Raw genomic sequence first — 23,311 nt, 5'->3', positions numbered from 1 at the left:
TGCTCTCCTACTGATTGATGCCAGTTGGTGATCAAGTCTTTGATCCACAAACAGTTTGCAGGGGGAAACTGAGGATGGTCTAGTTTGACGGAAAGGATGTCTGGCATTATGGTGTTAAATGCCAAGCTGTAGTCGATGAAGAGCTTCCTCATGTAGCCCTTTCTGTTCTCTTAAACTCCTCTGTGAGTTTAAGGCTGCTGTTGGGGGTTGGGGGGCTCTGGCCTTTGTAGTTGGTGAGGGCTTGGATGCCTCTCCACACCTGGCGGGGGTTGTTATCAGTGAGGAAGCCCTTTATCTTTCACCTGTAGGCTCTTCACTGCTTTTGTTACCTGCTGAAGTTCAGGGTCTGGCTGTTGGGCTGGGGTTGGCATTCACTTTGGTTTAACATCACTCAGTTCTTGGGTAGCTTAGCTGTAGCATGCATTAGCATGTTTGCAAAGCACTGAAGTTGTGTCAGCAGCATAATGCAGCTGTTTCTGTTCTGAACACAGTTTGCACTTTAAAGTAATGTACATATCCACACTGCAGACTGCAACACTATTTTCCTCTTCAGGCACACAAACTGAAATCAGCTGATCATAGCACAATTGCAACTTGAACCGCTAAGTTGTTCCACTCGATTCTCATCCCTACACATTATATTACTAATATATGAACATCTGTTGACGCACAGCTGTTGTTTTGCAATCTAATAATTCAACCTAATGGGTAGTTTTGATAGTTTTATGTTCCATTTTGACTGTTTCATTTTCCTTTTTGAAAGGTTTATGATTTGTAGTGTGTAAAAAGCAGATTTGTTGACAGGTCCACCTGGTGATTATTATGAATTATTGCTCTTTTGAGCCACAATTCATGATAAGAAAATTGACACCTGAGAAAGTTGTAGAAATGCCTAATTAGTTAGATTTATGGTTAATTTTAGCATTGTACGCCATTTTTAATAAAAACTCGCTCTCTCTTTCTCTCTTCTCTGTCAGTCTTTTTTCAGCTTTTTTTCTTTTTGTTTTCTTTTTGTTTTCTATTCTCTCTTTTCTTCTTTTTTGTCTCTAGGCACTTTGTCTTCCACGTGTACATATGCTTAAGGCTCTATGCCCCAGGGTCCCTTTGCTTTGTGTTGTTTTGCTGTTCTGTTGTTTATCTGTTGTTATTTTTCAGAGGATGTTTTGTCATTTTGTTTTGTTTTTTCTATGTTATTTTTCTCACAACAGTTGTCCTTTTCTGTAATTCATCCACCATTTCTTCCAATTGGATAACATTAAGGTTTAGAGTTAAAGAGTGTGAAAAAATTGCCTCTAGTCTATGTGACTAAATCTAAGGAATACTTAAACACCTTCAGCCGGAGGCAGTTTGCAACAAACCAACAGCTATCACATGCTAAACCCACTGCTACTGCTACTGCTACTACACTGATATTGATCCAAGACTGAAGAAATGATTCGCATCCAACAAGACAGCTTCTCCTTATAGTGAAGCCTTGCAGGGCCATTAGACAGGAATCGGTGTCCAGGTTACATAAAATGCTAATGTGCACTGCAGAGTTTAGAACCCAAATGCAGACACATAGAAATCTAATGCAAGTGAGCCTTCATTTTGGTTGGTAAAAAACCCTCCATAAACAGAAGAGTAAACAGGATCTAAAACTGGCTGGAAACACAGAGAGGACATTAATAACACTGGGAAAACAAAGACAAAGGACAAGCAGGTCAAGGTCACTAGGGAAAGTGGACACAAGAAGATAACAGTAATTTTAGACGGTGAACCAGGAGGGGAAGTAAACTAAACATGAGGCATTACAAATAAGAAACTATCAAATTATACACTATTTAACAATAACCATAACTAAATGGGCACATACAAGATACAGCCTCACATACAAATTTACGTTGACACTTCTTGAACCTGAGGGCCTCCATCTGTCTAACATGTGTGTTGTTTGAAGTTAGGGCTGCCATCACACCCAGAGTCAGAGATTCACACACCTCTCACTCTGTCTCACACATCGGTTTTCTTGCAAAACTGAAAAACAAATTCACAGTTTTAATGAAGTTATTAACTTTACTGTATAAACATGAAATCTTGCATGCTGTTCAGAGTAATCCCATATGGAAAAGATATATATAAATCTTATAAAGTTTGCATCTGTCTTGTGTGAAACTTGTATGAAAAGCATACAAGAGTGAAAACAGATATAAGATCCCTTGAAAAATTATATAAATGAAACTTGTATGTTTTGGATATTTAATAAAACAATATATATGAAAGTAATGAGAAAGTGGCAGTAAATCATATAAGCCTTTTATGATTCACTATATGAAGTAGGCCACATCTTATGGAAGTCTTTTATAAGTTTTTTCTATTTCTTTTCCATATGGGATGCCACAGGTCAACAGCAGCATGGTCGCTCTCCTATTCAGTTATTAAACATGTTTACAGAGAGACATTCTTTGTTGTGATGCAACTCTCATGATTCCTATTAATAATCCCAATGATCTTTGCACATTACCAAAATGCAATAAATATATATATACATACACACACACACACACATATATATATATATATATATATACATATATATACAGTGGCTTGCAAAAGTATTCGTTGTATTGTGGAGTACTGTGGACTTTCCAGATGACAGAAATGTGTGTGTGTGTGTGTGTGTGCGCGCAGTCTCCTGGAGAAGCGGGGTAAAGGTAGCTGCGGTAGTGTGTCAGAGAGGAGGATGCTGAAATGGTGTTGTTGCTCCCAATATTCTCTTAGACAACCTCTGAGGCCGTCACAGAGCAGCTGTATTTGTACTGACATTAGATTACACACAGGTGCACTCCATTTAGTCATTAGCACTCATCAGGCAATGTCTATGGGCAACTGACTGCACTCAGACCAAAGGGGGCTGAATAATTACGCACACCACACTTTTCAGTTATTTATTTGTAAAAAATGTTTGGAATCATGTATGATTTCTGTTCCACTTCTCACGTGTACACCACTTTGTATTGGTCTTTCACGCGGAATTCCAATAAAATTGATTCATGTTTGTGGCTGTAATGTCACAAAATGTGGAAAAGTTCAAGGGGGCCGAATACTTTTTGTATATATGTATATATGCTGCATATTACTGTTGTAAACATGATGTTATTCACAATTTTTTTTAATTTACAAAGTAAATTGCCCCATAATAGAGGAAAATAATGAACCCTTGATTTGGGAGCATTCAGGATACTAAAATTTCCCCCATTTACAAGCTGTTGTATTATTCAAAGATATGCGTGTCTGTGTATTCAAAGAATAACATGAATATGATGATAATTGTAGTTTAATGCATCAAGTTCTGTTTCTTCCTAATTCATGAAATACAGTGGACATTTGAAGACATTACATAGAACAGTGTGTGTAACATAAGCAACAACACAAATGACCTTATGAAAGAAGGTCAACAGAGACCAACAACTCGTTTTGCTTCTCTAGTACATTTTAGTCCCTATTTTGTGCTTAATGTTAAACAATGTATATGTCATTTTCTTCTGATCACACTCCAGCCAACTGAACCAACATATTTATTTATTCATTTTACTCACTTTCAATGTACAATTGAATTTTACTACGCTTTTATTTACCTGGTACCAATTTCAGCTTTATTTCAGTGTAGATAGTTTTCAAAGCTCTGGTCACCCCACACCAGTATTTCCGAGCATCAGTAGAATGAAGATCGGGGATGGGAGTTGTGAAGATTCGCACTGTTATGTTATGATGAATTGCGTATTTGTTTTTCACTAGATTTGCTGTCATAATAAGATCATAATCACTGCCACAGTCATTCTTACACAGGTACGTCTCTTGAGGTACTTCTCAAAATCCTTATCAAATTTATTGTAAAACTACTAATTTCACACACTTAGGAAGCAGAGTCCATGAAATATTTGATTAGAACTTTTTTAATCCAAAAGGAAATTGGTGTGCCTTTTATATAGTCAGTGCAATTAAAAATAAAGTCACAGGATTTATTTACACCAACTAAGCTGTCACAGTGCAAATAGGCAGAAAGTGACACAGTGAATAAAATGAATGCATGAGGTGAGACGGTGCGATGGACTGTCCCCGAAGCTGAGGAGTTTGTTTCAGCATCCTCCTCTCTGACACACTACCTCAGCTACCTTTACCCCGCTTCTCCAGGAGACTGAACACACACGTACACACACACACATACATATTTCTGTCATCTGGAAAGTCCACAATGGTTAGCCAGGAAAATCAAACCTACTATTTTAAACAACTTACTCTCTAAATAGCAATTTACGTTCTATCTCTAAAATGGGGGTTATTATTATTAATTTTATAAAGTTAGCTTTTAAAATTAACATACATGAAGAGAATCTGATAACTGTTCATGAGTAACAGGATTCTTTTCCAATACACTTATTTAAATACTCCACCACAATAACTGTATTCACTGTTACACAATAGCAGGGACATTGAAAGTTAAGGAAGGAAGTTTAATTTCCTGGCTCCTCTGAAGGATGTCCGTCTGCAACGGGCTGGAGGTGGTTTGAAAAACTGACTAGTTAAACACTTTTGTGGACATGTGTTTTATTTTCTTTCTTTTTTCTTTGAATGCATCAGTAAAATATAATACTAAGCTAAACAAAAATAATTGTACTGTTAAACTTAAAATTAATTCCATGCACTTTTTTTTGGCTTTGCTTATTAATTCTCTTTACACTCATGTTAATAATTTAGGCTACGTTCACACTGCAGGTCTTAATGCTCAATTCCGATTTTTTGATCAAATCCGATTTTTTTGTCTGCTTGTTCACACTGCACATAAAATGCGACATCAAACGCTCTCTAGTGTGAACGCTCAAAGCGGCCCGCATGCGCAAAAGAAGATGTCACACACAATGCGCTCTGTTTAGACCCAGAGCAAACAATATTGTTTGACTGATTGCCCTTAATATAAAGACTTCGGACTTTATGTTTCCAGATTTTTGCTTTAAGTTATTTTGTTATTTACATAATAATGTAGATGACCTAATAATGATCCTTTTTGCTGTTTTAGAGGAGCGGTGCTTCAAAGGATAGTTGCAGATTTCTGTCAGAATCTGCAGAAAATACAGTAAAAATAAAATGTTCACATTTCTCCAACGTTGTCTTCCCAACAGTTTCACCGGATGGTAGGAAATCGTTCGCGAAGTCCTATCGGGCGCTTCTCCGGCGCTGATGATTGGCGTCTGTCTTGTGTCAATGACGTAAAAGACGGATTTAATGCGACTTGACCGTTCACACAGCAGTCGCTTTCTAAAACATCGGATACGTATCGGATTCAGTACCACATACGAAAGTGACCCAGATCGGATTTGAAAATATCGGATTTGTGCCGTTCACACTGTCATACCAAGATCGGATATGGGTCGCATAGGGGCGAAAAAATCGGATTTGATGCGCTTTCGCCTGCAGTGTGAACGTAGCCTTATATTCTGATTTTTCTACAATTTTATAAAAACAGCAGATTTTGTTATGAACATCAAGCAAAAAAACAAAACAGTCTTCTGCTGAAATTTCGTATACGGTAGATTTATTTATTTTTTGTGGTAAAGTTTTGTGGCAAAGTTTACAGAATCTAACACACAAAGACTCAAATTATCAAAACAGCAGCACATAAATTATGTATCCATGGTTCTCTAGTGTAAGTGCAGGCTGCTCCCCTATGTGTCACAATAAAAGACTGCACTATGATATACACATTCATCAACAATTAATGACAGAAACCCACATAGAAGTGAAAAAAGGCCAGGGGAGCACTTCTCTTGTATATAAGTTATTTTCTTGAATCCATAATTCAAGAAAATGACTAAGTTTCCATTTGCAATTTTCTTGACCTTTGTGACTTTCAGCTGTTTGCCCACTGTGACAGAACGAGACTGAACCCATGCTATAGTGTGGACTTCATCTACATTCATACATCACTTTGCTATTTTCTCAGCATCAAAAATAAAAATGTATGCACAATGACTCCAAATGGGAGACTTCATGAAATTCCAGTTGTGCTACATTACAAATAAACTTTACATATTAAACCCAAGTAAAAACAAAAATCAGTCATTTATTTTATGCCCTATATTTATAATTAAATGTATTAAAGAAACAGAACTCTATTAAGGTTTTAAACTTCTCTTACTCCACTTTTTGCTGCCCCCATCGCTTCCTCTGAGCTCTATAGCTTATTTCGGGCATTTCTGCCTGTGGCTTCATCACCTAAAAACAGAGCATTAGATTTGGTTACACTTTTTTGCATGCTTTTGCATATTTGAATGTAAGGATCTCTGTGTGTATATGAATGTAAACGATACCTTTAACTGTGGAACATCTGTACTTATAAACAATAAACAGGGCACACATCAGTAGGAGCACAGGGGTTATAATGTAAACCACATAGAGTGCTGAAAAAATTAAAACAGAAGAATGTAAAAGCATTTTCCAAAGCTTTCAATTTTCACAGGCATAACAGCAGAACTGTGGGCTTAGTTTACATGATGGTTTCATGATCTTTTTATAAAAAGTTACGTGTATTTTAACTTAACTGTTGCACTGATGCACACATCCATACCCAGTCCATACCAAGCATGTAATCAAAACCACATGTTATAGTGTGGAAATGTACTTTTTTTGCTATTACTGTTGTCATAGCATTTAGCAGCTAACTAACAGGCACATATACTGTATCTTTAATAGCTTTACCTGGGTTATTTGCTTCCAGAGTTCCCAGAGTTTGCTGCAGAACTGTAGGAGAAAGCAACTTTATTTCAACAATGACATTAAAACAAATTGCCCACAGCAAGTCACACATCTGTGGGATTGCTCTGCTCTATGTTTCAGCCTATGATGTTGATGCTAACATGGCACGACTGAAGGGGTATTTTAAATCCAACAAGATTCCCAAACTGTTGTTTCAGTCAACTAAATCTAACTAAAAATTAAAATATAGGAAGAAGGCACAACCACTGTCTAGATTGACACTACTATTGCAACACAACCAGCAATACCATCTTTGGTTCTTTGCTATACTTCTAGATGCTGAGAGCAAAGGTTTTATTCTAGATTTCATGGTGCCAAAAAGTCCTTCACAGTTGTTTTCCTGATACTGTAGCAAAGAGAAGTGCAGAGTACACGGTGATATGACCCTCAAAGTTGACACAGTTTTTTCCATTGAATTATTGAAAACTGTTAAAACAGCCAAGGTGCTTGTTTCCTTTGTATAGTCCAAAGACATTTAATTGGTGGAGTTTTAACTACACTAAAAAAAAGAACATGTTGGAGTTCATATCTGTTATTAATCTCGGTCTCTCTTCCACAGCATGTCTTTCATCCTGTTTTCCTTCTTTCACCCCAACCGGTCGCAGCAGATGGCCCCGCCCTCCTGAGCCTGGTTCTGCGGAGGTTTCTTCCTGTTAAAGGGAGTTTTTCCTTCCCACTGTCGCCAAAGTGCTTGCTCATAGGGGTCATATGATTGTTGGGTTTTCTCTGTATTTATTATTGTGCTATCTACTGTACAATATAAAGCGCCTTGAGGCGACTTTTGTTGTGATTTGGCGCTATATAAATAAAATTGAATTGAATTGAATTTACTTAATTCAATAGTGAACATTGGTTGCACACGATTGTTTTGCTTTGGCAGAAACTTAAACAACTGAGTTAAATCAACACAACTTGTTCATATTCAATAAACGTGCATTTTGTGTTAATAAAACATGATTGACACATGTTTAGATGAAGTAAGTTGAGCTCTTGGAATTTTTTAATCCTTCACAATTTTGTCACTTTATTCCAACAGTATTCAATAACTTTTACCCCATTCATTAATTTTTACTTGGTCACTTAAATACTACATATTACATAATGTTCAACAAAGTCTAGAGTCTGGTCAACATAAAAATTGGATGGATTTATAACTTCCATCCTCCTATCTTTATCCAGATTGCAGGGGGGCTGGGCTATAACTCGGAAGTGACAGGGTAAGAGGTAGGGTACACTCTGGACATCTCGCCAGTCTATCACATGGAGACAAACAATCATTTGCACTCTCATTCATGCTTATTGGTAATTTAGAATCACCAATTAACCTAACTGCATGACTTTTAACTGTGGGAGGAAACCTGAGTACCAGAAAGAAACCACTGCACACTAGCCAGATTGTGGATTTGAACCCAGGACCTTCTTGCTGTGAGGAAACAGCACTAACCACCACGCCACCAAGTTGTCCAGGCTTAAGAAAAGTAGGAAAGCTGTCATTACAAGGTTTGATGCAGAATTTTCTGTACATTTTTGTCCTTGACAGGTTAAACCACAATAAATAGTGTATATATTTTTTTCCCCAGTGTATATATATTTAAAATTCCACAGTTTTATTCCTCATTACATCAATAGTCAAATATTCAACCAAAAAATTGCTCAAAAATAGATTCTGTGCAGAGATTGTGACATTCAGAGTGTTTATGGAGTTTAAAGATGCTTTTCTGCCCAAAGAATGTAATGTAGCTGTTGCTTGTTCTCAAGAGGTTATGAGAGTTTATAAATGATGAAGAAATAAGGCTATTAAAAGGCAAAAAAGTGCACTGATGGCCTTTTCATTTTATAAAGACATGACTGACTAGCAAAAAGGACTTAAAATTTTGAACATATGGAATAGGAATTGACTGCTAAAGAGCAAACAATATAAGTGTTAATAGTTAATTCAGCAAAACTAATTTTCTGTAATTGTAAACAAATATGGTTTAAAACGGCACTTATGTTGCTGCCATAGTGTACCTAGGGTTTAGAACAGTAACCTTAATCAGTACATCACAGAGTCTGTGGCGTCACTCCTTTGAAAGTGACCATTCACATAAGGATCCCTCATACTTTGGCCTCCACTCTTCAGACTGTATAAAGTCAGCTGATTGGAGCAAGCAGAATTCAGCTTCAAAAGCAGAGTTACCTGCAACTGCATGAATCTGCTGCAAAACAGATGACTTCTTGCATGCGTGGTTGCTGAGATCTAAGCATTGATTTTAAATTTACATGCAAAGAATTTAATTTCAACAGTGGCAGTGAATACCTGTGCCAACAATTATTATTTGAGTGATTTACCAGCAGCGGTAAGTGAGGCTCTCAGTAGTTGTATATTTGTGGTTTGACAACTGAACTGATCTCAAGTAAGAACATAGCATACAAATCTATTTATTACATTATCCTGTATAAAAGTGTTCAACTCACCTGACAGCTCCATCTTGGTGTAGTTTCCAACTTTCCACTGTGAATCTGACCCACACCAGTATGTCCCAGCATCAGCTGCTTCCAGCTCTGCAATGATCACCCAGAAAGAGCTGGAAGAAACATTATCATGGACAGTGAACCTGCTTTGATTGGTCATGTCCATGCAGCTGTTGTGCTGGTCTCCCTTACAGAGGAACTTCCTGTTATCCCGGTGTTGTGAAGGATAAGGACACTGCAACGTTAGTGGATGTCCCACAGTACCATTTATTTTAGTTGATTTGACACAGCAGAACTCTGTATGAATGAAAGAAAAAGGTTATTTCAGAATCATCAAATATTCAACTGATGTAATGAAATACACTGTAGCTTTGACCATTCACCCTCAACTTCCAACAGAACAGCAGAGAAAACATCCAGGTGAAAGTTTCTTTGGACACCACAGAGGTATGACCCTGAATCCTCTTGGCTCAAACTGGTGATGTTCACTGTAAATTTTTTCAACATTTTATCATCATCAAGTCTGAATCGTCCATTTTCCTTGTTGTCAGAGGTGATTAGTGCCTGCTGAAGACATATGGAGGGCCGGTTTCCTCTGCAGATGTACTTCAGGCTGTTCTGGTACTGAGGCTCATATGGACAACTAATGGATACTGAATATCCCTGATAATTCAGAATTTTGGTCACAGTGCCACAGCAGCTGTCTGTCAACAGGGGTAAAAGCATCAGAAGACATGTTACACCCATTAAACAGCTGTATATAAAGTTTAAGGATTTCATATTCAACTCATTGAGGAAGTTTACACTAAACTTGTGACTGTTTTCCATCATTTGATGCTTATATAGTGGTTTAAATTAAAAGTAGAGGAACAGATAATCCTGAACAAACAGAAACTATCTATGAATTCCTTATCTTTAACTGTAACTCGCTTTCAGTGTGCAACAGAAAGACAGAAAGTCTTTGTTTACCTTTTACTAATTTCAGCTTGACTTCAGTGTAGATATCTTTCAAAAATTTTTTCACACCACACCAGTATTTCCCCGCATCCATAGAACGAAGATCAGAGATGGTCGTTGTAAAGATTCGTGCTGTTTTGTCATCATGGGTCCTGTATTTATATGTCACTGGGTTTGTTGTTGTAATAAGAACATCACCCCTGCCACAACTGTCCTTACAGAGGTACTTCTCATATGATTCATAACCCGGATCGTAAGGGCAGGAAATGTTAACCTCTCTTCTCAGATATCCAGTGACATTGAGCACCCCTACTGCACTGGTCACACATCTCAGAGAAACTAGAAAGATAATGTGAAAACAACAAAATAATTTTAATTTTGTCATGTCAGCTGTCATGCTAGCAATGCTATTGTTGTATAAAGACATTACCAAGAACAATACCGGGAGTGTCATACAGCTCCTCAATACTAAAAAAGTAAAATGTACCATTCAAACTACATCTGTTATCTTTATCTGTTTACTTATTTACTCATTTAAAGGACTTACTGCAGAGGATGAAAAGCAGGTTTTGAAGGCTCCACATCTTTGCTTTGGCTTGTCCAAAAAGAACCTTGACAGGAAATATTTTCAGCTTTAAAAATATTATGCACACAATAGGAGTCCCTTCTTGCCACAGGATTTTCAAAGGAGGGGTGGAGTTTGACCTTTAACACAGAGGAGATAGAGCATTCTTACTTGGGCTTTCCATAAAAGTAATTAGTACTCATTTTAGAAACAGCTGACATATATCCTCTTGTGATAGAAGAAGTATTCAAAAGTTTTACATGAACATCACTGTTAAAAAAGTGAAACAGCTACAGTTACATGAAAATAATTATGTATATCTGGGAAACATTTGTGTTTGAAGATTATTGTGCTGTGTTCTCAGTTCATTAATTTCTTGGTTCGTTAATATTCAGAAAACAATCTTAAAAGTGACCATTGCACCTGTCTCCCTGTCATTCACACATGTTCTCTCTTGCTTCTTCTTACTTTAATTTGTCTCCTTTTCAGTGCATTTAATTTTTAAAGAAAGCTTCTTATCTGTAAAACAAAAAAAAAACATACCTTGTATTCCAGTGCTTTGTAAATTCAGGTCGACTTGCAGCCTAGGTTGTACTCGTTCCACATGCACTTGTGGACACTCTTATGTTTGAGCATGAAATTTGTCATAGAAAAAGTGTGGTTTCAGCTATTTTTATATATTGCACAGAAGTCCAATAACAGCACACTGCTCAGGTTTAGATCAGGGAGTCTGTTTCTTTTAATCACACCCCTCCAGGTTTTCTTAATTGCTCACGTGAGAGTTTAAGTCTTCTTGTAAAAAGATCACCTCACCTCACCCAGTAAATTCAAGAAAGCTGGGAAAGCTGGAAAGCTGTCATCTGTTGCCTGCCGCCTCTCACAAAGGGCAACTCCAGATTGGAACAGAGTCCAGCCCTTTCCTAGAGACTGGTTCAAGAGCTCAAGCTGTGTGTTAAAGTGAACTATATCTAGCCAGGATCTCTCAGCCTCAGCCAGTAGATGTGGTGCCTTTCTCACCAGACAGGTGACGTTCCATGTCACAATTACCAGCCTCTATAGCTGGGGAATGGACCACCATGACCTCCGCCCTTAACTCCCACCCAGCGGTCTATAAGGCTACGTCCACACGTACAAGGGTATTTTTGAAAACAGAGATTTTCCGTTTTTGTTTTTTCAAAAAAAAAAAAATCCCATCACGCGTGCAGTTTTGAAAAAATATCTCCGTCCACATGTAAACGCCACAAACGAAGTCAAACGCTGTCAAGAAAATGCCAAATCCTAACCATGTAGAAACGTTGGCCAATCAGAAGACTAGAAGCCTGGGAGGGAGAGCGTAAACAGGGTTTTGTGCCTGCACAAAACCTTAAGTACTTCTGAAAAGTTTGTGTTTTTCATCATTTCAAATGTTAATTACTAAAAGCAGTATTTTGGCTGGTGTAGATTCACAACTTAGGAATGTACAAAATGCATACAGCATACATAAATTTCATTTTAAAAAATTCATTTATTCAAAACCGCTGACGTTGGCGTCGGGATTTGGGTTGTGAGAGCGCCTGTGTTGAATGTAGAAGCCACGTCCGAGGTTCACTCTGACGCCTCTGTATATATAAGCTTTGTTGAGGTTCTGCTGCTTAACCTCACCGATCCTTTCGATATCACAGCTGGAGAAGAAGAGTCAGATGAGGCTGAAGTATCCTTTCATCAAAGCTTTATTACCAATGTGCATTGGGAGATCACACTACACGCAGCCACAGCAAGCACCAAGTGGATCTGAGGAGCACTTCCTGAGTCTGTTCATTATGATGGCTCTGGGCGCCCCTTAAGGGGACTGCCCCTATAGTTATCTAGTAGTCACACAAGCATATTGCAACATTGAAATTACATGCTTAGTCACAGGGGCTACACGTGCGCTCACCCTCGTGTTCACTGTGGTCAGCAAAACAAGTCATAAAAAGACTACATGTTGTTTCCTTAGCAAGCACATTCAAGGACACACTAACCTTCACATAGATGGGTGCACTCCCCAAAGTTCCTTTGTGGTTTTCTGTTTTTCTATTCTGGCTCATTAGCTCCTCACCATGTAGTGCCATAGTCTTTAAAAAACTAGGGAAAAAAATCCATCCATTCATTTTTTTTATCCAATTCAAGGTCTGGAACTTATCCTAGATGCCATAGGCCAAAAGCCAGGGTAAACCCTAGCATGTATTTGGACTGTGGGAAGAATCCAGAGAGAACCCATGGATGGAGAGAGCATTCAAACTCCACACAGAAAGTAACTTTTGGTAACTTTTCTACATATCTTTTCTCACTTTTTTTGACAATTCATCAGCTGTTTCTTTCATTTGGATACCAAAGCAGACCTCTTCAGCACATTTGTGTAGCACAACTAGTACAAGAAATCTGTACTTAAGCTACATTTTTTACTCTGTGATTAGTAGGTAGGTGTGACTATGAGCTGCAACCTTGCAGTTTTTGGATGTGGTATACTGAGCAAACTTGTAAATGTTGGCTGATAACTTGTCAGTGTGAAGGACTGAATGCTACAACAATTTTGTCAACATTTCCACAAATTCAAGGATTACTTCTTCACTCACAAATAGATTTAAGCAGTCTCCCCAGTGATATATGCTAATATTCAAGAGGAGAGGGTATTTGAAGTGATAAAACAGCACCAGCAGAGTGCTCACTGTGACACATTAACAAGTGACACTGAAAGTGTAACTTTTGAAAACAGGTTTAATTTTCTTCAGAGAAGCTGGAAAAAATAAAGTTCATGATTTTAGTCAAGCAGCAACAAATTCTCTACAAATCAGAAAAGGTTGGATTAGTTTGAGTAACTGATCAGGTCAAGAGTTTTGTGGATTTTTCTTTTCCTTTTCTTTTGGTGTATTTTATTTTTACTTTACATATCTCGGGAATATAGTGCTATGCTCTTGTTTACTAAGGCAAAAGGCTAATTTATGTCAACTAATGATATGAAATAATAATAAATGTAAAATAATAATAAAAATATAAATATGTTATTATAAATTTAAGCTAAATACAGCATTACCATGAATATAATTCAGTTAATAAAAGCACTGCACCTGGTAAATTTCAGTTGCAACAAACAGAAAAAAAATTACATGAAAATTGCAATTAGTAAACATAACTTTTCAACATTTCACTGCTCGATTTCTGTCCAAATATCTGGAACTGACAGACTCTGACAATGTGGCAATTTACATTAAAATAGGGCAAAAATAAACAAAAGATTTAAAATGACTGTGCTATAAAACTTATTACTAAATGGTCCAACACTGGAATTCATTTTGCTTTGCCTATTTATTTAATTTGCACTCGTGTTAGTCATTTGCATTTGAGTTCAATTTTGATGAAAAGACTGCAGATTGCTGTTAACACTAAGCAATAAAAGTTAAAGCTAATAGAAAAAGAGTAAGAAGTGATGATAAAACAGTAAACACAACAAAGTTTCACTGAGAAAATAAGACGGCTGGATCACTGTATATTAAGATTTGTTGTGTAACTGTTAATGATCAATCAAGTAGATTAATCTCTATACAGGTAAGACCCACAGTTTGACTTCAAATTAACACTCTGTTTATTTTATGTCTGTGAAGGTTCATCCAGGTCATCGCAGTCTAAGGAGCTGGAAAGAAAAGCATCTGGAAGTTTCTTGAACATGTTTTATCTCTCATCCGAGAAGCTTCTTTAGTTCTAAGAGCAATTGGTGGAATTCTCTAAAGTCCAGACGTGTTTCTTTCCAAACTCCTTAGACTGTTTATTTTCTATTGGCTAGATGGAAATTTTCATTACAGTAGATGTCTTCAGATGTTGTGAAGTTTTCATAGTCTTGTTCTTCATCTTCATATTGGGCACAGGCACTCTGTTGTTTGGAGGTCTGCTTCTTCGAGTACATCACAACTTCTTGGTTTCCATAAATCTATTCAGACACCAATTAACACACAATGTCATTTATATATTTTGGACTCTATTATGAAGCAAAGATTTTAAAAAGTATTTTTCCTGCATTCAAACTAAAGTTGCCTTTTTAATGCAAGTTTCCACCAATGAGTATAACAATGACTATACGCTCATGATTACACACATATATGATTATATATCTCAACTTATATTTACTCAAGTGCCTTGAGGTGTGACTACTTTTGTGATTTTGTTTTATAATAAACTGAATTGAAATTAGTGCAAATAAGTTGCATGGTGCTAGACATTTTTCATTGTTGAGGAGTAGCAGGATTGCTCCGAGCCCAACTTGAATTACTGAACTCTGCACCTACCTCTAAAGGAGAAGGCAGCAAGACTTCATTTCCGCCACATGTACTTGTGATCTCATTCTTTCAGTCACTACCCGGTGTTGCAGTCACTTATTTAAATCAGTTTAAATGACTAACTAAAAGTGGTTTCTCTTGTTCTTGATTTACAGTATTGAGAAATGGTTAGAAAGGTTTTATGGCATATGATATGTCAGTACTCACTGATTTTAATTTGTATTTAACTTTAAAGGTTTTTCCACTATATTGGTTGACTACTCACATAATTAGAGTTTTTATTCTTGAGTTAGTCTGTTAAGCCCCAGGAATGTTTCTGATGTTCCTGTTTAAAAATCACAATTGTTGAATGGTTTTGTGAGCATTTAGCTAAGATTCAGATATTTCTGTAGGTAACTTCCTCCAGGGATCTCTGAGATATAATGCTCTCAAGAATAATGAGGTTAGAGAGAAAACCCATAAACAAAATGGACTGACAGTTACCAATGCCTCTGTTCAATACTTTGCATCAGAACAAGACATCTTGAGTTAGAGTACGTCCGATACAAGGACCGGACTGAAACTGAATGGAAGAAAAAACACACCCAATGAATAACTCTGAAAGACCCTCAGAATCCAATTTAAAAAAAATACAAGTCTGGGCCTTTTTAAACAAAATTATAAATATAGTATTAAACAAAACTAAGAATCAATTCGTTTTTCTGTTATCCCATATGTTTATGGTGAGACATGTTGTAGACATGGCACACTTTGTACTTCAGTTTTCTTACATCATTTTCCATTGCACCCATCACTTCCTCTAAACTTTCTGCCTTGGGTGCATTTCTGTCCACGATGGCTTCATCTTCTGAAAACACACAGCATAAAACATGGTTATGATCTTTTTGCATGCACATTTGAGTGGATGGCTTTTTGCATGTTTATGAATATAAAATATACCTTTTACTTTGTGATATTTCCACTTGTAAACTACAACCACAAGGATGCCTATCAATAGCAGCAGCACAGGAGAATGGTGAAAGGAACATAAAGTGCTGCATCTGAAAAGCAGAAACCAAAGCAGAATGTAGTAAAAATACAAACTTCCTTTTTATGGTTTTCTTAAAGACACATAGCAGAACTGTGGGTTTAGATTATATTTTATTAATAGTTACAGCTGTTGACTACTGGTGCACACACCCATAGCTGTTTTTGCACTTAGGATCACATTTTGGTGTGATATACATTCACCCCCAAGGGACTTACTGAAACTATAGCCATGAAAAAGTAAAAGTAACCATAGCTTATGGAGTGACAACATACTTGATCCGACAACATGCCAGGGGTACTGAAAAACACATATTGTATATACTGTACCTTTAACAGGTTGACCAGGAGTTTGTGTTTGAGTTTTTTCAAGAGTTTTCAGTGTAGAAGTTTGAGTTTTTTCAAGAGCTTTCATTGTAGAAGTTTGAGTTTTTACAAGATTTTCTACTGTAGGAGGTACAGTTTTTCCAGGAGTTTTTACTGTAGAAGGTACAGTGCTGGTGTGCTGCAGAAAGACTGTTGGAGAGAAAAAAACCCTCTTAGTTCTCTTAGAAACTTTATTTTAACACAAGAATCACATTTTAGTAGAATGACTAGTGCAGAGGGTCCTGACTGATACCCTGAGAATCTTAAACTATTCACACAACTGAAATTAGATTATTCATTAATTATTTATTTATTCATTTATGTAGCAAACCAGCCAGTAAAGAAGACTAAAAAACTGGCCTCTAGCTCTGTTTGACATATATTCTGTGCTTTGTGCGAAACATTATGGAGTTGTCATAATTCTATCACACTACAAACAACTGAATCACCAGCCGGAGTGTATGCTTTAAAAGTTAAAAAAGAAAGAAAGATGTAACTCATAGCTCTGTCCATTTTTCCTTCATTTAAATGTGTTCATCTCACCGACTGACAACTGAATCTTGGTGTAGTTTCCAACTCTCCACTGTGAGTCTGACCCACACCAGTATGTCCCAGCATCAGCTGCTTCCACCTTTGAGATTATCACAACGAAAGTGCTGGAAGAAGCATCATCTTGTAGTGCGAATCTGCTTTGACTCATCGCCATGTCTCTGCAGCTGTTGCGGTGGTCTCCCTTACAGAGGAACTTCCTGTTATGCTGATGTTGTGAAGGATAAGGGCACTGCAGAGTTAGTGGCTGTCCCACAGTACCTGTTATTTCAGTTTTACTGACACAGCACCACTCTGTCAGATGGAAAGAGAAAAACTATTAAAGACTCATAAAATATTCAACTTTTTTAAAGAGTCTTTTAGAAGAAGCTGTTTTCTTTTGGTTGGTATAATGAACTACTACTATGACCTCTCACCTTTGACGTTCAGGTCAACAGCAGAGAAAACATCATGGTCAGAGTTTGTTTGAACACCACAAAGGTAATGCCCTGAATCACTTTGGGTCAAACTGCTAATTGTCACTGTGAATATTCTTGACATCTTTTCATCATCAAGACTAAATCGTCCATTTTCTTTGTTGTTAGAGGTGATCAGTGCCTGCTGCAGACATGTGGAGGGCTGGTTTCCTCTGCAGATGTACTTCAGGCTGTTCTGGTACTGACTTTCGTAAGGACAATTGATGAACTTAGAATATCCCTCATAACTTTCAATATTGGTCACAGTATCACAGCAGTGGTCTGTCAAAAAGATAATTTTATTAGTTTTACAGAACACAGTGTTATCTGTCAGCTCATGTAATGAGATGTTACTATGAACGCTCACCTTTAACTTTCAGCTCAAAAGCACGAAAATCATGCAGTTCAGAGTTTCTTTGGATGCCACAAAGGTAACGCCCTGAATCACTTTGGGTCAAACTGCTAATCTTTGTTGTGAATTTGGTTGACATATTTTCATCATCAAGTCTGAATCGCCCTTTTTGCTTGTTGTAAGAGGTGATTAGTGCCTGTTCCAGACATATGGAGGGCCGGGTTCCTTTGCAGATGTACTTCAGGTTGTTCTGGTACCTTGACTCATACGGACAACTGAAGGACACTGAATATCCTGCATAACTTTCAACTTTTGTCACACTGTCACAGCAGCTGTCTGTCAAAAAGATAAATAGCATCACAAGACACACTACAGCAATAGAACAGAGATATTATATTTTATTTATTTAGCTTGCTGCAACAAGATGGTAATGATCTTAAGAAAATCTGAACCAATGTGAAACATTTATAATGACTAAAACTGAGGTGCATCAGTAGGTCATATTTTTAGCAGTAAATGCAAGTAATGTTTTATCAGTCATGTTTTTATCTGTTGTTACCTTGTAACCTCTACAGTAACAAATGATTTATATACACAAATTTCCCTTGAATTCAACATATAATTAATTGTTGGTAAGTTTTCGTTTGCCTTTAATAGTATGTTGATTCTATAGCAGAAATAGCAGGTAAAAGCAGTACATTTAACTTTCTTTTTCAATTCAATTTGTCCATGTGTTTGTTTACCTGGTACCAATTCCAGCTTAACTTCAGTGTAGATATCGTTCCAATTTTTGCTCACTCCACACCAGTATTTGCCAGCATCCGTAGAATGAAGATCAGAGATGATTGCTGTGAAGATTCGTGCCGTTTTGTCATCATGGGTCTTGTATTTGTTTTTTGTTGATTCCGATGTTGTAATAAGAACATCACTGTCATGACAGTTGTTCCTACACAGATACTTTTCATAAGATTCATAACCCTTATCATAAGAGCAGGAAATTTTAACTTTACTCCCCAGATATCCAGTCACATGGATCACCCCTACTGCACTGGTCACACATATCAGAGCAACTGTAAAGAAAAGACAGGATAACAAATATTTATTTAATATTTATTTATTTTGTCATCTCAGCATTCATATTAGCAATGCTATTGCTATATAATTAAAATACCAAAATCAACAGAAGGTGTGGCATTCTGCTCTGCACTGTAAAAAATATTTACACATTTACTCTAGATTTACCTTTAATCCTCATCTTTTTACTAATGTACTTATTTAAATAACTTACTGCAGATGGTAAACAGGAGATTCTGAAGGCTCCACATCTTTGCTTTGCTTCTTAGAAGAAGAACCCTGACAGGAAATAAAGTTAAAATGTGACGCCTGTAGTTTGAATACACCTAAAAAATTTAGATGAAAACATCTAGGCAATGTTAAAGCCTTCTACTTCTGCATTAAGATCACACACACACACACACACACACACACACACACACACACACACACACACACGCGCACAAGACACCATAAACCACACCACAAAGAATAACCAAGCAACACAAGCAACAAGTTAGCAGAAGGGTAGGCCTGTAAGAAAGGCCAGAAAAACAGTTTTCTGGGGTCCAACATGCTATAAACCAGTGGTTTCCAAACTTTTTTTGCTAGGCCTCCCTTTGTTTTACAAGAAAATCTTCGCACCCCCCAACACATTCTGTCCTTCCGTCCACACGTAAATGTTAGTAACTGAGTTACAATATTCTAAAAGTAATTAGTTACTTGAAAAGTAACTATTGCGTTACTTTAAGAAAAACCCTCTGGGGACCAGGGTATATTTGGCCATTTTTAGCTACTTTTGATTTTCCGTCTACATTTTACCTTTAAAAACGTTTTACTTTGCTTTGTTTGGTATCATCCTTTTCAGCACAACCTAACGTGTCTGAATTTACAGTCATGTTTTCATTTTGACATACTGTATTAACACAATTGATCTAAAATCAGACAAAAAACATAAAATACGAGTAGAAAAAGTTATATTTTTTACTGTAAAAACCACAAACATGTTTAATGAATCATATTTCATAACTTTAAATGCAAATATAAATTGTCAATTTTAAAATCATATGATCAAGTTTTGCAAACAACAAAGTTATTTGCAGCCATTTACCTTTTACCCCTTTTTAAAATAACTATTTTAAACTATTTACATAGCCATCAGGTGTTCTGCATTCAATAAGATGCCACACAAATTATTTGTGCCACTCCAAAAAAAATAATTTCTGTCCACTAATGGAGAACATCACAGCCTGATACCTGCAGGTCTGACGGCAGGTGGTGTATCACTCCTGTTTCTACCTGGAGACAGCAGTCACCTTATTGTTCTGACACACAACACAAAACTATCCACACACTAGCTACACAAGACAACATATTAACTACACACTCTAAACACGCTAAACGTCACAGATCTCTCACATCTCAAAACTCGCTCTCTCTCTTTTTCTGCTTTCTTTCTCTCTCTCTCTCTCTCTCCCTCCCTCCGTCACTCCTAAAACTTCCCCTGGTTTTTTTTTTTTTTTGGTCATAAGCAGAGATATCTTGCTAGCTCTGTCCTTAGACAGTAAACGTGACGAAACTATTCAGGAAAAAACACGCCGTATATATTGTTTATCATGACTCTGGTTTTACGTGGCCTATCAACACAATTTAAAAACTGGTATATATCACCTTGTTGCTTTGTCTTTAAGTGGTCATGTGATTGGCTTACCACGACTACATTATTCTTCCTCAGTCAAACAGCAGCACTCATGCGATTGTTTTGCCCCCTTAGCGCCAGGTGTTGTGCCAAAAAGTGATCGTGATTGCCGCCCGCGGGAGCGCGCGGAGCTGCTTAAAGCTGTAGCGCCCAGATAGACTTAGCATATGCTACTTCCGGTGGGGAAATGCCTGTAGGGCGCTTCGTTTCCGGTGTGATATTCGCGTCTTGTTTACGGTCGGCTTTTCCCCCCAAAAAAAGTCAACCAAATGGACGACTCAAGCGGCGATGTCTTGGGCATTTACCGAATATATCTGTAGATGATGTTCATCGACTTGTTCATATTTTTCCCTCGCGCCTCAGAGCAAAAGAGAGAAAGGATTGTAATTTCTCAGTATTTGGCAGAGGTGAAAAGAGTACTAAAATATTTTACTCAAGTAAAAGTACTATTACTTTGCTGAAATTTTACTCAAGTACAAGTAAAATTACCTGTCTAAAAATTTACTCAAGTAAAAGTAAAAAGTAGCTCATTTAAAATGTACTCAGAGTAAAAGTTACATAGTTACTTTTTTGTCAGCAGGAGGACAGCCTCTTCTGAGTAGTGCAAAAAAGACAATGGGATAAATCTCAAAGTAGTTGTTTTTTAATTAAAAAAAAAATTTACAAATTAAAGTGCAGTGGCAGTTAAACTGCAAGTCTATACATCAAAATGGATAATGGTCACCAAACCAACCAACCAAACTGTCAAAACCATATAATTCTTTTACATGAGAATGTGTTCTAAACTGTCAAATAAGAGAACAAGTACTGAATTGAGCTGTACGGCAGCTGCTATAAAAATGTGTTTTAATTTTTTAAACTTGGCCCTGCTCTGTTAATTTTGAGGAGCAGTTGATTTTCAAAGTTAGTAGAGTTCATCATTGCTTGCTTTGCAGTGAACAGTAGTCCAGCACAGCTAAAGAGACGCTCGCAGGCAGCTGAGGCAGGCAGGCCAGTGTTAAGTTTGAGAGAAAGTTTTTTGATGTGTGGAAATGAATTCAGCAGATCCATCTTGTCCGAGACACAGGCAAGGTACCCATCCAGCTCCCCTATACCTTGTGGCCTTTTGGACTTTATTGAAAAGAAGTCTTCTTCATCTGATGAATGTTGCTTGACTTGCTCCACCCCAGCCTCTGCCATCTGGTCAAGGTGTTGTCTCACATAGATCAGACCTGTTGAATGACAAATACACAACACATTAAATATTTCTGACATTTAATTTTGGATAAATGAGGCAACAAGAGTTTATTATAGTGTATGAATTACAAAAACTACAGTTTGTGTAGAAAGGTGCATGTTATTGTACTATTTAATTAATCGTTAATTTAGTTAATTAATTATTGAAATTCATAAGAAACAACTGATTACGGCATGATATTAAATCATGATATCAGACCTGCTTCTATGATATCAGGCCTCTCAGTCCAGGTGGACTTCGGAAGAAGGATTGCAGCAGCAATCAGTTCAGGGTCTTCCATCATCCCACCAAAGCGCTTTTGGACACCATCCTGAATGGCTCTGATGAGTGGGAGACACATTTTGGTGGAGGTCTCCAGTCTGCTGAGTTTAGCTTTTAGCTGGAAGATCACTGGAAGAAGCCACCCCATGTGTGTATTGGTCTCAGACTGAAGGCTGTTTAAAGCCTTCACCACAGGCTTCATCATAGTGCAGTAATCAGTCAGGAAGGCAATTTCAGCTGGACTCAGCCTGTATGACATAAAGCAAAGCACTTTTTAGTAAATTACCTTCAGGCATAGATGTGGAATGTAGAGCCAAGTATGTATTTTAAAAATTCAAAAAAAGGTTTGAAAAACAAATACGTGAGGTAGCTCCAGCATTGTTTATGTTTATGTCATACTTTAGAAATAAGAAATAAAACTCACATTTTCACTTTGAATTTTTCACATACATTCCTGGTAGCATCCTCCCCCTTCTCTTGTATGATCCGTATGATTCTCTCCAGAGCTGTGTATCTTGAGTTCCACCGAGTTTGAGTTGGCCGGATGAGCGGGAACTTGCATTCACTTTCCACAATTTCTGCTTCCATGTAGGACTGACCTGACTTATTCCAGATTGCTTGGCATTTCCCAAAGGCTGCTCGTGATAGCCGTTTGTATGCATCATTCATCTCTCCTGCCTTGGCAGCATCTGTTATGGCGACTAAATTTAATAGGTGGCATGCACACCTTTCATGTGGTGGAAGCTGGTACTCAAGACCGCTATCTTGCTCCAGGATGGTGAATGTGTCCAGGTAGTCTGCTTTGGTCTCTCCAGAAAAGTCTTGATCTGACTCCAACTCCGCTTCCTCAGGCTGACTTTGTTCACCAAACACACTGAATGCTTTAATAAAGTCTGTTGTCGTTCTTACTACTTTCCCCCTTATTCTGTATTGACAATGAATGTCATCAAGGGCACCAGCTAGGACAGCAAAGGTGTGGGACCCTTTCAACCTCTGGCAAGCAAGGGCAGCACATCTCCTCTCCAAGGTTTCCTCATCTGTCCAATGAGCAGTGACTCCTATGAAACTTTGCTGGTGTGCTGTCCAACAATCTGTAGTGGTGGCAACATGGCTGACTTTACTGAGGTGCAACATCAAAGTTTTTTTCATCTGATTAGCAGCTCCCTCTATTCAGCTCCCGAGAGTGGGTCTGGAAATCACTTTGCATTGAGGATTCAGTGTCAACAAAAGTTCTTTAAAAGAAGGTTGTTCAACCA

The 23,311-nt window shown here is 37.5% G+C and overlaps 2 protein-coding genes across 3 annotated transcripts; both read right to left on the bottom strand.

Annotated features, from left to right (window-relative positions):
* Positions 1–1,879: 1,879 nt before the first annotated feature.
* On the bottom strand, positions 1,880–11,716 carry LOC116328092 (polymeric immunoglobulin receptor-like). 2 transcript variants are annotated; one of them, XM_039613288.1, is made up of 9 exons: positions 11,312–11,716; positions 10,751–10,908; positions 10,216–10,542; positions 9,630–9,950; positions 9,250–9,543; positions 6,736–6,777; positions 6,348–6,437; positions 6,176–6,252; positions 1,880–2,016 (listed from the first exon to the last, which is right to left on the bottom strand). In XM_039613288.1, the coding sequence occupies exons 2-8, from the start codon at positions 10,785–10,787 to the stop codon at positions 6,212–6,214; spliced, it is 1,152 nt and encodes a 383-aa protein (XP_039469222.1). In that variant the 5' UTR covers positions 10,788–10,908; positions 11,312–11,716; the 3' UTR covers positions 1,880–2,016; positions 6,176–6,211. The 2 variants fall into 2 exon arrangements, with proteins under 2 accessions (XP_039469222.1, XP_039469221.1); XM_039613287.1 differs by lacking the exon at positions 1,880–2,016 and having other exon boundaries at positions 5,571–6,252.
* A 758-nt stretch (positions 11,717–12,474) lies between these two features.
* On the bottom strand, positions 12,475–20,702 carry LOC116311535 (polymeric immunoglobulin receptor-like). The gene is made up of 10 exons (XM_039613275.1): positions 20,570–20,702; positions 19,094–19,158; positions 18,549–18,875; positions 17,821–18,141; positions 17,415–17,735; positions 16,993–17,292; positions 16,414–16,599; positions 15,997–16,097; positions 15,828–15,904; positions 12,475–14,711 (listed from the first exon to the last, which is right to left on the bottom strand). Exons 2-8 carry the CDS (start codon positions 19,128–19,130, stop codon positions 16,048–16,050), a joined length of 1,542 nt encoding a protein of 513 aa, XP_039469209.1. The 5' UTR covers positions 19,131–19,158; positions 20,570–20,702; the 3' UTR covers positions 12,475–14,711; positions 15,828–15,904; positions 15,997–16,047.
* Positions 20,703–23,311: the final 2,609 nt, after the last annotated feature.

The sequence above is a fragment of the Oreochromis aureus genome, linkage group 6, assembly GCF_013358895.1.
Source record: "Oreochromis aureus strain Israel breed Guangdong linkage group 6, ZZ_aureus, whole genome shotgun sequence".
NCBI classification, from domain to species: Eukaryota; Metazoa; Chordata; class Actinopteri; order Cichliformes; family Cichlidae; genus Oreochromis; species Oreochromis aureus.
The sequence above is the reverse complement of the archived record's forward strand: the minus strand, read 5'-3'. Positions and strand labels throughout refer to the sequence as shown.